Raw genomic sequence first — 14,790 nt, forward strand, 5'->3', positions numbered from 1 at the left:
CTGGTGCAACCACTCTGGAAAGCAGAAAGGAGATTCCTCAGAAAACTTGGAATGGAACTACCATTTGATCCAGCTATCCCACTCCTCTGTAATATGTACTACAGGGACACAGCCACGTCAATGTTTATAGTAGCTCAATTCACAATAGACAAGCTATAGAACCAGCCTAGGTGCCCTTCAACACATGAATGGATACAGAAAATATGGTAGATATACACAATGGAATATTACTCAGCCTTAAAGAAGAATGAAATCATGGCATTTGCAGGTAGATGGATGGAACTGGAGAATATCATGCTAAGTGAAATAAGTCAGTCCCCAAAAAACCAAAGGCCAAAAGTTCTCTCTGATACATGAATGTTAACTTATAACAGGGGAGGGGGAAGAACAGAAGTTCATTGGATTAGAAAAAGGGGAATGAAGGGAAGAAAGAGGGGTGGTAATAGGAAACACAGCAGGATGAATTGGACATAACTTTCCTATGTTGTTATATAGATACATGACCGGTGTAACTCCACATCACGTTCAACCACAAAAATGGGATCAAAATCGGAATGGGTCACACCCCATGCATGTGTAATGTGTCCAAATACAACCTACTGTCATGTATATCTAAAAACAACAAATAAAAAGAAGATCTCCTCTGGAACTGTTACAATTCCTTGGGAAATACAGAGGGCCAGCGCGGGCGGGGTGCTGTGTGAGCCCTTGAGCCCTGGCACACCTACGGGAGCAGCCCATCCCAGGCCTGTGCAGGTAAGTGAGCCCGTGAATCCCCAGGATTCACACCAAAGCCAGTTTAGAGTTGAGTGTTTCCTCCGTGTTCATAATCCCACTCCACAATTCTAGGATTCTAGGTTCTTATTGATTATTCTGCAATTTCTAAATTTGGATGCTTTCCGTATAGCTGAAACTCCAGTCTTATTTGCCTCAAGGGCCATCTGTCTAAAAGATGAAAAGTAAATAGAATAAACAACGTTTTTCCAGTTAGGAGACTTAAGCGCTCCATCCAAATAATGTGAACTATTTTCACGGTGACTAGACATCTGTCCTGAGAACTAAAATACCAGGGCTCGGTGACAAGGTTTTCCTGTTCCCATGTCTGATATTGCTTACACGCTGATCCCGGGGTAAAAGCCCAGGAAAACAAGAAGTGTTGTATGGATATGGATGTGCTCCCTGCCCTACACAAAGCTCCGAAAATTGTTCAAATTTTTCATCTTTGATTAGGATGTTTGGCTTAGGGGCTGGGGTTGTGGCTCAGTGGTAGAGCACTTGCCTAGCACGTGTGAGGCCCTGGGTTCGATCCTCAGCACCACATATAAATAAATATATATATATATATATATATATATATATATATATATATATAAATAAAGGTATTGTTTGTCCATCTACAGTTAAAAATATTTTTAAAACATGCTTGGCTTACTATAGATAATGCCATTGGGAATATGAGTTGAATTTCTAAACAAATAGAAAACCATATCAGGAACATAAAAGCGTACATCAGGAACATAAAAAAAAACACATATATTTAAAAAAATTAACAGGTTAACATTAAATCAGCGTTTCTGAGTCTATATCCACTGAGCTAACTACAAAATCATCATGGGATAAAAAACAAAAAACAAACAAACAGAAAAACACTTCTGAGTTTTTAAAATGTTGCTTCTAACACTTTTAGTGCAAATCCATTTGTGAACAATGAGCTACCGTTAGAAATAATGATCATTTTTTTTTTTTTTATAGGTAGAGTTTGGGCGAGTCTTTCAAAACAGAATCGAGGCACAATATTACAAAAAGGGATGCTTGATTATAAGGTCTTATTTCTCAGGGCTATACCAGTGCTTTTGATTTAAGATTTTTATATCCTCAAAGAGCATGTGGGCTAACCAGGCAGTGCATTAGTAGCTGCTACTGAACCCTGGATGCCCTTGGTCTTGGACTACGGTGCCAGTCCTCTCTTAAACTGTTCATGTCTAAATCCGTGTCATGGGTTCCATATGAGGCGTCCTCCAAAAGCTCATGTGAGAGACAACCCAAGAAAGTACTGAGGGGGGATGATTGGCTCATGAGAGCCTTCACCTCATCAGCGCATTAATCCACTTGATGTGGATTAATTGAGTGCAACCGCAGGCAGGTAGGGTGTGGTTGGAGGAGCCAGGTCACTGGGTGGGTGTGTGAGGGTGTGTTTGGGATTTACATTCTGTTCCTGGTGTGCAGAACTCTCTTTCTCCTGGTCACTGTGTCCAGAGCACCGGCCTCCACCACGCCCTTCCGCCAGGATGTCCGGCCTCACCTTGGGCCCAGAGCTACAGAGTCAGCCATCTGTCAATCTAGGCCTCTACAGCCATGAGCCCGATCAGCTTTTCCTCCTCTAATTGATCTTTTCAGATTCCTTTTGGTCACCGCGAAGAAAAACAAGCTGACTAAAATAATCAGTGGTGTATGATTTGATGTGATGGTTTTCATTGACTCAGCCGCTTAATTTTCTTTCTTCTGTATAAAAAAAGAGGAGAAAAATAGCAGAATTTCTTCCCTACTCCCGAGGAAACAAGAGCAAAATCCTTTCTTTTTTTTACTCTTTTTGGAAACGGTGAAATGTTCGAGCGCGCTTATGTCTTTCCAAGAGTGAACTTGATCCAGAGATCAAGTCCATATTATGCCTGGTCTGTAGTGTATTTACCTTAAATACTCAAACAAATCAATTTCTTTATTTTTTAAAAAATTAGAACTTCAAAGAAAGTTCTGACATCGAGCTTCTCAGGAAAAATAAGATGGAAAATCACCAGACTGGCCTCTCTGTATGGCTGAGTGGCAGGTGTCTTCTTTGATGGGACACTCACTAAAGTCTGTGCCATTTCCTTTTAAGGTCCCACCCCGGCCAGTTTTTGAAAGCATTTCCGTTACCCAGTTGGGTCTCTTTGGTTAATACACTCTAAGCGAGGCAGAGGAGCGGAGCAGAGCCGTGAGAGGTATTCTCCTGGGTGAGAAGACAGCACCCACGTGGAGAATGCAGTGCTAATATTGACATTTTGGGACTAACCCGGTGACATTGGAGGTGGAGACGACAAGTAGCAGGAATTGGGTAATGACAGGGGAGTATCCTCAAGTTTAAATATATTTTTAGTGTCAAGTAAATGTTGAAGCATATTTGAACCCTGTTAATCAAATCAAGAGTATCAAGAACAAAAACGGAATAGAGAACAGCTTGCGGGGAGTCAAGCGGTGGAAATAACTAAATTCCTTTCTCCCACAGGATTCTTGATACCCATACTCTGCTTCCCCAAGGGTAGTTCAGTCAGGCTTTGTGTCGATGGTTAAGCTACAGCAGAGGTAAGCAGCCAACAACCCTGTTAAAGATCGTAGGTTGTCGAATATTTGAAACAGTGTGCAACATCTCTTGCATTCAGAGAAATGCAATCAAGACTTCTCTACACTCCAGTCAGAATGGCAACTGTCAAGAATACAAGCAACAGTAAATGTCGGTGAGGATGTGGGGGGAAAGGCACACTCATACGCTGCTGGTAGGGCCGCAAAGTGTTGCAGCCACTCTAGAAAGCAGTATGGAGATTCCTCAGAAAACTTCAAATGAAACCACCCTTTAATCCCGTTATCGCACTCCTGTTTGTATCCAAAGGACTTAAAATCAGCACACTACAGTGACTCAGCCACATCAATGTTTATAGAAACTCAATTCACAGTAGCTAAGCGATGGAACCATCCTTGGTGCCCTTCAACAGATAAATGGATAAAGAAAATCAGGTAATACATACACAGTGGAATATTACTCGCCCTTAAAGAAGAAGGAAATGATGGCATTGGCTGGTAAATGGATGGAGCTGGAGAATATCATGCTAAGTGAAATAAGCCGATCCTCAAAAAAAAAAAAAAAAAAAAACCCAAAAGTCCGACGTTTTCTCTGATATGCAGATGCTAATTCACAATTAGGGGGTGGGTGCTAAGGAAGAATAGTTACTTTGGATCAGGCAGAGGGGACTGAAGGCAGGGGAGGAGGGATAGTGGTAGGAATGGTGGTGGAATTAATTGGACATTATTTCCCTATGTGCACGATACGGGACTGTTCTAAGTCTACATCACGTACAACCAGGAGAATGAGAAGTCATACTCCATTTACGTCTGATGTGTCAACGTGGATTCTACTGTCATGGATAGCTAATTAGAACAAATAAAGGAGATACTAGCTTGTCTCTGTCCTTCTAGGCACATAGCAAGATTGCAGTTTTCTTCTGGGTTGTATGGCCACGTGACCTCTTTGGGCCAAGTGATGCCTCTGGAGGCAGACTCCAAGAGCCGAGGATAGGAGGCTACTTTCCTTCTGCAATGGAGATGTTCCTGGGGGTGTTGGTCCACCAGGCCTGTCTCTCTGGGACAGCAGCTGTCAGCAGAGCCCCTCACCTTTCCTTGTGTGAGGCCACTGTGGGCTGATCTAGCAGCCACACAGCTTAGCCCCACCTGGTGGACCTATCCTATGAACGTCATTCATCCAGGGTTTGTGACATGCTTACTGCCTGCGCCGCTGTTTTCTCACCATGGTGTCCTTAAGCCATCCTAAAATCAAAAATTCAAAAACTACAGCCTTATTCTAAGTCACGCATACGGTGCACTCAAGTTATATTTTAATTGTGTTCGAAATGTAGAAGAAAAGTAACCTCCCAGGCCACATTTTTTTGGGGAGAAAAAAAAATGAGATGAAATAGAAATGAATGTCCTGGTTAAGTTTGCAAAATATGAAATTTTGCTGTCAGTTAGCAGGTGAGGCTTCAAATTTGAAGATCAATATTCAGTGAACTATGCTGCTTCCTCCTCCTCCTCCTCCTCCTCCTCCTCCTCCTCCTCTGTGGTGCTGGGGATTGAACCCAGGGCCTTGTGCACACAAGGCAGGCACTCTACCAACTGGGCTCTGTCCCCAGCCCTATGCTGGTTTCTGGGTACACAGGAATCAGAAAGGGACGCATCTTATGCATTTAACATGGGTGTGGGTTCACCATGTATATTCCATACCGGGTTTGTTTATAAAAATCATTAAACAGGACAACCTCATCAGCGCCATGATCTAATTTGTATATGCAAATTCAAAGGTGTACAGGTGTGAAGGGTAGACACGCACATTTTGATAGGCATCCTTATTGCATCCTTGAGTACTTGACCTTCAGCACCAATTAAAATCATTATGTATACAGCTGGTAAACCCTGTCTTATAGGTGACAAACAAACTCCAGCATAATTAGCATTTTTCTAGCAAACTGCATAAATTACAGACAAAGGTCTGGGATACGTTGTAGGCTTTTTTCTTGGCAGCCAAGGAAAAGCCTTGGAAATGTGTGCCGATGGATACGACCAACTGTCAGACTCCAAGTAACTCACATCCGTTTAAAGGACATAAACAACATGCTTTCTACATGCAGCCCACGGATGGTAGAAAATACAAGCGTGACGTGTTTAGGTATTGGAAGAAAACCTGTTGTCTCAAAAAAGATGCCATCGAAATAATAAGAAGTCAAGGTTGGAATGAGACATGTTTATAAACTCAAAGAAGGAAACTTATGAGACACAGATAAATATTGGAAAGACTGCTAAAATACTGGAAAGATGGCAAAAATATTGGAAAGATTGCTAAATATTGGAAAGAGTGCCATAACAAAGAAAAATCGAACTTCTTTGTCACATTCGACTTCTGTTCAAAGGAAGTAGCAGGTACCGAGAGAGTGAGCAAATCCACCAATGAGATCTTGGGCTACCATTAAGCTTACCTTCAGGCAGCTCCGGAAGTTTCCACAGGGAATGGTGCATTCTCTTTCTGCAGAGAGGGTTCTACACGGGACCGATCTCAAGGAGGAAACCCAGAATTTACCTCCTCCCTAATACAGCATCAGCCTTTTCATTAACACTTGGCCCCGGAGTAAAGCTAATAAATACCCCCACACCACTTCTCACGAGCAGACAAGAGATTCCTACAGGTTAACCAAAGGCTCCAAACGTTTCAGGAGAGTACCTTTCATTTTCTCTTAATAGGTCCTTCCCCTTTTTCCAGGTGTAGACGGGTTTTGGAGATGCTTTGGGCTTGCACTCAATGACCACTTCCCCTCCCACTTTGACCAGAGTGACTCTCTTCAAGAGTGTTCTCGAGAAATCCGGACCCGCCGCTGGAAGACAAAATAGAGAATAAAACAATGAATTCTCTTGCAAGGGGAAAAAGAAACACACACACACACACACACACACACACACACACACAAGATCGATTTGGGGTCTTTTTCTTTCTGTGATGCAGTTATTGTTCCTTTGTCCATCAAAGGCAGGAAGCTGAATTTGTCCTAAAGGGAGGAGAACCCTAGGTTTTGATGCATTTATTAAAATTAAAGCTGTAATTTCTATATGCTAAAATGCAGAAGTTATATGAATACAGCTTGATGGGTCTGGTATATTCCCTGATATAAAATGTTCTTATTACTCTATTGAGGATTCTTTTTCTTTTTTTTTTAATGTATTCCAGCGGGATGTGGTGGCATGCACTTGCAATCCCAGACCCTCAGGAGGCTGAGGCAAGACTATCTCAAGTTTGAGGCCAGCCTCAGCAACTTCATGAGACCCTGTCTCAAAATAAGACATAAAAAGGACTGCGGATGTGGCTCAGTGGTAAGGCACTCCTGGGCCCAATTCCCAGTAACATGCTCACAAATTCATTTTCTAGAGAACAAAAGTTTAAAAATTTCACAGAAGCAAAAGGGATAGAAACAAAACAAGAAAAATCCGTATATTTTTTTCCTTGATGTGTGGGCTGAAACATGGCCTCTCTGATACAGTCTCTACCTGCGCTCTATCCCCTTACACCCTGTGTATATACAGAAAATGTGCTGAAGTATCTGTACGGCCACCCTCCAGGCACTTCTTACAACCCAGGGCTCTGTTCAGCTTTATGCAATGCTTGTTCTATTTAGGGGAAATTACAGCTTGGTCTTCGTTATGGCTTGGATATATGGTGTCCCCCCAAAGCCCATGTGTGAGACCATGCAAGAAAATTAAGAAGTGTTTGGGTTATGAGAGCCTTAACCTGATCAATGCATTAATCCACTAATATGGATTAACTCGGTGGTAACTGCAGGAGGTAGAGGGAGGCTGGAGGAGATGGGTCCCTGAAGGCATGACTTTGTGGTATATATTTTGTCCCTGGTGAGCAGAACTCTCTGCTCCCTAGTGGGCCCGTGCAGAGCCACTTTCTTCTACCACACCCTTCCGCCATGTTGTTCTGCCTCTCTAGGGCCCAGAGCCAGGGAGCTGGCTGGCTGTGTAGACAGAGACTTCTGGAACCGTGAATGCCAAATGAACTTCTCCTCTACAATTGTTCTTGTCAGGTTTTTTGGTCATGGCCATGAGAAAGCTGACCCTAAAATAGTCTTGGATCGCAGACTTTTAGAAAACTACATTGCAGGCTTACAACTAGTGTTCTGAAAAATCCCCTCATGTTGGTACTGGTTATAAAGTCACAGGAAATAATACATTAAAGAAAAAAAAAAACTACGCCTTCCTAAGACAAAAGATAGACATCTGTATCCTCACTGTAAAAAAAAAAAATAAGACAAAAGATGCCTTCTGAAAAACCTCTATTTTCTTCTGAGTTAATTGACTTCACGGGTGAGGAGGAATTTTGAAATCAGTGGGCAGATTTATCTTATTTAAATTTTATAATCTACCTTATTTGTGTTTTTTTTTGCCTCCCTGCAGTTGATCTGATGAAATTCAAGATTTTAAGACACGTTGAAGGTGACATTTAAGTTCAAACCGATAATTAATCAAAGGAAAAATGGGAGCGAGCCTGTATGTATGTATATGAGTGGGAAATGCGAGCCAGTGTCTTCAACGTACCTGCATCATAAGCTGGCGATTTAAAAAGAATAAAAACGAGCTTCGCTGGAAGAAGCTACATTTTTATTAAGTGCTTTTGTTCAGCTGGACAGTAGATTTACCCAGATACCCAGGAGCCTGGTATTACTATGTGAAGGTGCTATTAAATAAATGAATCCAGTAGGCAACTGATTTCTCAACCAAGGTGCCTCTAATTCATGAGATGAGTTCAAAACTCAGAAACCAATTCTACAGTGATAAAGGACATGAATAAGCAGAGTGCTAGTACAGATGTTTCTGCTCTATAGCAATAGTGCATTCAGATGAAGAACTATGCAATAGGAACAGCAATATTGAAGCATGTGGTCAGCCGGGGATGGTGGTGCACACCTGTAATCCCAGCAACTCAGGAGGCTGAGGCAGGAGGATCACAAGTTTGAGGCTGGCCTCAGCAATTTAGTGAGGCCCTATGCAACTTAGTGAGACCCTTTTTTAAAAAAAGGCTGGGGATGTGGCTCAATGATAAAGCCCCTGGATTTGATCCCCAGTATCATAAAAATAAACAAACTAATTATCTATAGGGTCAAATTGACAAGCAGAAGATTGCTGTGGGGTAAATAGAATTCATGTGCAATGAAAGATTTTTTTTCTTGCTTAGATAGCTATATTGATTTGTTAGTGGGTTGTGTAAATAACCCTTAGTTAAATATTTACTAAATACTAAGTATTTACTAAATACTTGTAAATAAATCCAGCATTTATGCTATGTTGACATTATTCACCACTTACCAATCCTAAATAAACTAAACAATGTCACAGAAAAGTGTTTCCGAAAAGACTTCTCGGCTTAGGTAAACATCAGAAGTGACATAAAAATGTTGGAAAAAAAAATCAGGTCTTCTAGAAGTTTTTTAAAAAGGGTATTTTTTGAAATACAGTTACAAATCTTTCTCATATAAAAAAATCCCTTCTTACAACTCTATCTTTCTGCACACATATTTTTATCACTCTAGGCAGATATTTTTCATCTGTTCAGGAGGAATTCTGCTGTTGCATTTGGAATGAGTTTATATAAATCAAACTGTGCACGATGTATGGGTGTATTTGTCAAAAAAACTATATATATTGCTTTTGCAGGATTTGAAATAACAAACCGAGACACACAGAAGGCAGAAAACAAACACCTTCCAAGTTTCAAAGGTATTTTAAATACATTATTTATGCACATATTAACTTTTGGATATCCCAGAGATAAGACTGACTTGAACATCTTCCACCCATAAAAAATGGAATTGTACATTAAATCATTTCCTTTTGGTTACTCCATTTGATGACCTGGCTCCTGGTATTATCTAACCCTGCAAATCTACCAGCTGTCCCCATGCTAGGGTAAAATCACTGGAGCGTCCTCAGGTTCTGAATATTTGACCTTAACGGGCTTCCTTACATTCCGCCATTTTGTGACCACATTTTTCACCTCAGATGGATGCCCGGCTTGGGGGCTGGTGCTTTTTTTCTTCCTGGTGCCCTATATTTGCTCTGATCCCTCAACCTTGATCCAGGAAATACTTGAAGGAGAAGTGAAATGGGCCTGAGCCGTTTGATTCTCACAGAGATGTCATTTAGGGAGTTATTGGTAAGATTCCCAGTGGTGCACTATTAGAGCCTACCCCTGGTCCCCTTGCATAGGGAATGTGAAGAATACGTCAGCAAGTTCCTAAGGGATCAGAAAAAGGAAAAGAAAAAAAAAGGTCCAATGTGAAGGGTACAGAAATGACAACCTCCTAAACACTGTGGCCTGGGAAGAGGGTACGACATTGGTAACGTCGATCCTTTCCCAATACCTCCTTTCCCAGTGACAAGGCAACCCCTGGGAAGGAAGCAAACATCGCCCACCAACAAGTCAGTCTCTGGGAAAAGGAAAAGCATGGGTGTGTTCCCAATATGTCCTTTCTCAATGACCCTGGAGGAAGAGGTAAGCAAGGGTCGCCAAACTCTGGACCCTCCGTCCTTGCCCAGTAAAAACGAATTTCTAATTTGTACAACCTTTTCCCCGTATGCCCACGTCCCATTGAAGTCTTCAGTGGCTAAGTCACACTCCGGTGCGTGACCTATATCGACGCAGACCTCCTCCGGTCATTGGTGGCCATTTCCGATCCAGAAAGTGAGCCCATCCGATGCCTGACTCTGTTGCCCAACAAAAGGGCACAGCGGATCCATGGAGTCTGCTCCCTCCCCGGTTATTTGTGCTTTCCCCATGGAGCCAAAACCACGTTGCTTATTCTTTGCTTAAAAGATGACCATCTGAGAGTTTGAGAGCAGCTCAAATACCAGGGGATCTTCATTTGCTAAATTGAAAGGGCAGATTTTTCTCAGATGAACTCCCAGAGGGCACCTCTCCCTCGGGATGGGGACCAGTCATGCCAAGCGACCTCTCGTCCATGGGAAATGCAAGTGGGAAAAACTAGTTCTGCCTGTGCCTGCACCAAGGGACAGAGTGGAATGCTGACTCTTTAACCAGATGCCCAGTGGCAGCTGGATTTGAGGCATGCACGAGGATGATGTTTTTCTGTGCGGTTGAAAAGGAAAAGACAATTAAGTCATGCCTGCTCCATCACAGTTGGTCCCCAGAAACATTCTGGGAGCACTGCCAGTTGGTGGAGACTCTTCAGGCCAGCCCTTTGGAAGTTCAGAATTTCATATGATTTGAATCTTGGCCCATTTTTCTTTAACCATTACCTCATCGTTCCATAAAACCCAGCCTGGAGGAAATGCATCCGTTCAGATTTTCCACCCACAGAGGGGAGAAGGCCACTCTCAGATTATAAAAGCCCCAACCCCTCCTGGCTTCCTGGGGAGCGATCTTGAATGCATGCTGCAATGAAAAATGTCTTCTCTCTGGGTCCACCACTGCAGGGCGATGAATTCAAAAAAATCTCTTCTCCCTCATCAAGAATCATAAGGAGACACCCAGGAAAGCTCTGAACATGATGATTTTTTTCATGCCACTGGAAGCATGATGTGTCCCTTCTAATGTCCCCAAAACCCATACCCTAAAATTCAGTGAATGCCCCATTTCCTCAGACCCTAATAACCCTTAACTATCATGTCAGCTCTTGCATTTACGGAACCCTACTCCCTTTGGGTGAGAAAGACATCATTTCCAGAAAGACACAATATTTGCAGTCATGAGGTTGTTTGGGGGGGCTGAATGAAAGAATCTGTGTTGCGTACGTAAAGAACTCAGCGTGTTGTTTCATGAGCACTTTTTGACCTTTCTTGCCCACGATTTCCATTACTACGCTATCCTTCCATCACCAGCCACAGAGGACATCCGTGCTGGAAAAGAGTTGTTTGGAAAAAAAGAAGACTTTGTGTTTTGAAACAATTATGGGTTGATAAAGAAGAATACGGAGAGGTCCTGTGTGTCCTTCACCCAGTTAAGATGCAATCAGGACCCCAATGATTGCATCTTAAGTAAGTAGGGCACGATGTCCAGCTAAGGAAACTGACCACTGGTATGAAGGGTGTTTGTAGTTCCGTGTTATTTTATCACACATGCCGATTTCAAGAAGCACCAGGAAGAGTTTGTCACAAAGATCTTCCTGGTGCTTAAAAGTCACACCTGGCCTCTCCTGTCTATCACCCCGGATCCCTGGGAACGATGAATCTCTGCATCTCTGCACTGCTGTTATTTTGAAGAATATTATGTACATAAATGGAATCATATAATAGGTGACTTATGGGTTTTTTTTTTTTTTTAGTAAGCATGACGCTCTTAGGATATGTCCAAGTTGTTGAGTGTGTCCACAGTTCCTTTTTATGGCTGAGAAATATATCCTATTGTGAATGAGAACTAACCCTTAATTTTGGCATTTTTGGCTCTATAATAAATGCCAAATACTTTAGAGCACAGATACCATCTCCCTGTCTCTCCATGCCTTCTCTGCCAAGTAGGATCATGCGTAGCCCTTTCATTTAAACGAAAGGTTCGGAAAGCCAAAAAAATGAATCATGTAAACATGCTGGAAACTTTCTGATTCCAGGAAAAAAAAACACCTCAAAGCTATTTTAAACCACCATACAAGAGTGAACATGCTGGTGAAAAATCATTCTTATAATACTTTAAGGAGGGCTTTAGCTTCTAAACCCTTGCAAGCCGCCCTTGACCTATTTTATCTATATAAAGAGAATATGCATTTCAAAAAAATAATCAGTAATAATTGCCTTGACCTTCTTCCATCAATCCACATTAGTGACACTTCACTGTATCGGGCACAGTGTCCTGAGCCCTTATACAAATCCATGTCCTCAGTCAGGCAAGAAGTGCGTAGGACTGCAGTGTCATATCGGATTACGAGTCACTTTGTTATGTGATAGCAGTTTTTGCTGAATGAACAGGAGACAGCCTGGCAGTAAGAATCCTAAAAACTAGCGGTTAATAAATGGTCACTCTTGTTCTCCATTAGTTTCTCCAAGTTGGCAAAAAGTGTCGTCTACGTGGACCCAGCACAGATATCTACTTCACACAAAGTAGATCTTTAATTAATATTGGTCGGATTATCGTATGTTCCTACAGGAGAGAACTCAGGGATTCTGTTTAAAACAGGAAATAACGTTCTCGTGATTGTTTGCTTGGGTGCCGCGTCCCTTTCTTCCCCATCAGCAGGGTTGGAACCGGCTTCTTGAAATTCCTGGTCTGCGCAGAGGACCCTGGATCCTCTCTGAAGTTGGACCTCAGTCTGCTGAAGCACAGTCTCCCGAGATTCAGCATCTGGGCTACTTAGACTTGGAAATGATCTGAACTGGTGGATGTTTAGTAACGGGTTCCGTAAACAAAACAAGAAAACAAAAATTGGTTTGTAGAGCTTGCCAGTTTCTGTGGTGTAAACAGTCCCATCAGGGCTGATTTACAATTTACCAACATGAAGCCCGTTGAATGCCGAATCGAGCCATTGCTGTTTCCACCACTGTCCCCAACACACACATTTAGGGGAAGGAAACAGAGCCAAACAGGCCCTGGATATTTAGCTTGGCCTTGACTTGGGTCTTACTCCACACCAAAGTATCATGGTCAACTTTTATCATCTCTAGGAACTCCCAACCCTGGGCCCAGTGTTGAGAAGTCACTTCTTTGGTGACTTTATATTGTTCAAAGAATCTGCTGCCTCGAAGTTGTGTATCGAGGGATCACAGCAGTTTAGAGCTTCAACTAATGTGTGCTCTGCCCTACACATGTATCTTTGCCAGAACATACTGCAACGCAGAGGGGCTGTAGTTACGTCTCAGCAATCTCTTGCCCATCAGGATCCTTCAATAAGGAGCCAGATACATATTGTGCAGGCAAAGACAGATACATTTTTGCCTTTAGAATCAAAAGGTTTGATTAAAAGAAACAGTCTTTACTCTAAGAATGAAATTCATTAGGAGCCAAGAGAAGCTACGGTTTGGAGCTTTGTGGCCGTCAATGCTCGGATTCTGATAAAAACTGGCTCTGGTGACTGACAGAGCTTTTTCCAGTTCTCGCTTTTCTGTGGTGCTCTTGGATATCAAACCAACCAAGGGGACAGAGATCAACTTCCTTAATTTAACTGCTCGTAAGATCCACCTGGAGAAGCTCCGTTGGCTGAACATACTCCTGAACTCCCAGCACGGGACAGACCCAGGATTTTTTGACACTTAAAAAATTTTGCTACTGCAAATCTGACTCCCCCTGGAGAAGAAATACTGGTGTCACCTGGGATCTCATTAAAGACACAGAATCTCTGGCCTCACGTCTGATTACTTTGTTGTTATTTTTTACACGATGCCTCGCTAAGTGGCATCATGCAATATTTACTTCTCTGTGACTGGCTTATTTCACTTAGCACTGTGTCTTCAACTCTCCTTCACGTTGTAGCACATGATGGGATCTCCTTTTTCAGCCTGAGTAATATTCCACTGCATGCACACACACCACATTTTACCCATTCATCTGTCTATAGACATGTAGGTTGCTTCCACCTCTTGGTTATTGGGAACAGTGCTACAATGAACACAGTTGTGTAAAATATCTGTTTAGGATGTTGTTTACAATTATTTTGGATATATACCAAGAAGGGGGACCATATGGTAATTATTTTAAATTGTCAGAGGAGGTGTTACGCTGCTTTCCACAGCAGCATCAAACTTGACGATTCACCAACAGTGCACAAGGGCTCCACCTGCTTCAGTCTAATGCCTTTCCAACTGAGCTATTTCTGCAGATTACAAGGCTTCCGATTTGCCCCATATCCTCACAAGTATTTGCTAGTGTGCATGTGTGTGTTTTTAATAGTGCCAACCTGGAATGAATGGGGTGAAATCTCATCATGATTTTGATCTGCATTTCCCTATCTATGAGTGAGGGGGAGCGTCTTTTCCTAGGTTTGTTGACCCTTTATATATATTGTTTGGAGAAAAACCCCTGCAAGTCCCCTATTTGCTTTTAATCGGGTTGTTTTCTCTTGTTGTTGAGAACAAGAGAAAGTTCTTGGTCTACCCTGAACCTGAACCCCTTACCAGACGTAGTCCCATGGACTACGTTTTCCCTCTGCCGATTGCTTGCTTACTTGCACAGAAGTTCCCAAGTCTGATGAAGTCCCATGTACCTATTTTAGGCTTTTGTGGCAAGTGCTTTTGGTATCATGTCTAAAAAATGATCGACAGGCTCAATATCTTGAAGCTATGTGTTTTTTTTTTTCCTAGACATGTATAGTTTGGGGTCTTTTCTTTAGGTGTCTCACCTATGTTGCATCTTTTCTTTGTGTGCAGTACAAGGTAAAGGGTTTCACTCTTTTGCATGCAATGATCCACATTCCCTAACACCATTTGTTGAAGAGACTGATTTTGCACCAGGGGTAGTTTTGGCACCCCTGATAAACAATGTTTGACCACATGTGC

At 42.3% G+C, this 14,790-nt stretch overlaps 1 protein-coding gene across 6 annotated transcripts in view; it reads right to left on the reverse strand.

Moving 5' to 3' along the window:
- Positions 1-14,790, reverse strand: part of LOC143385570 (contactin-4) — a 271,910-nt gene that overhangs the window by 106,068 nt on the left and 151,052 nt on the right. For all 6 annotated transcript variants that reach the window (XM_076841028.1, XM_076841026.1, XM_076841027.1 and 3 more), the window contains exon 9: positions 6,020-6,170. In XM_076841028.1, coding sequence (XP_076697143.1) covers positions 6,020-6,170 — 151 coding nt within the window. The remainder of the gene's footprint in view (positions 1-6,019; positions 6,171-14,790) is intronic.

The sequence above is a fragment of the Callospermophilus lateralis genome, chromosome 20 (assembly GCF_048772815.1).
Source record: "Callospermophilus lateralis isolate mCalLat2 chromosome 20, mCalLat2.hap1, whole genome shotgun sequence".
In the NCBI taxonomy this organism is placed as follows: Eukaryota; Metazoa; Chordata; class Mammalia; order Rodentia; family Sciuridae; genus Callospermophilus; species Callospermophilus lateralis.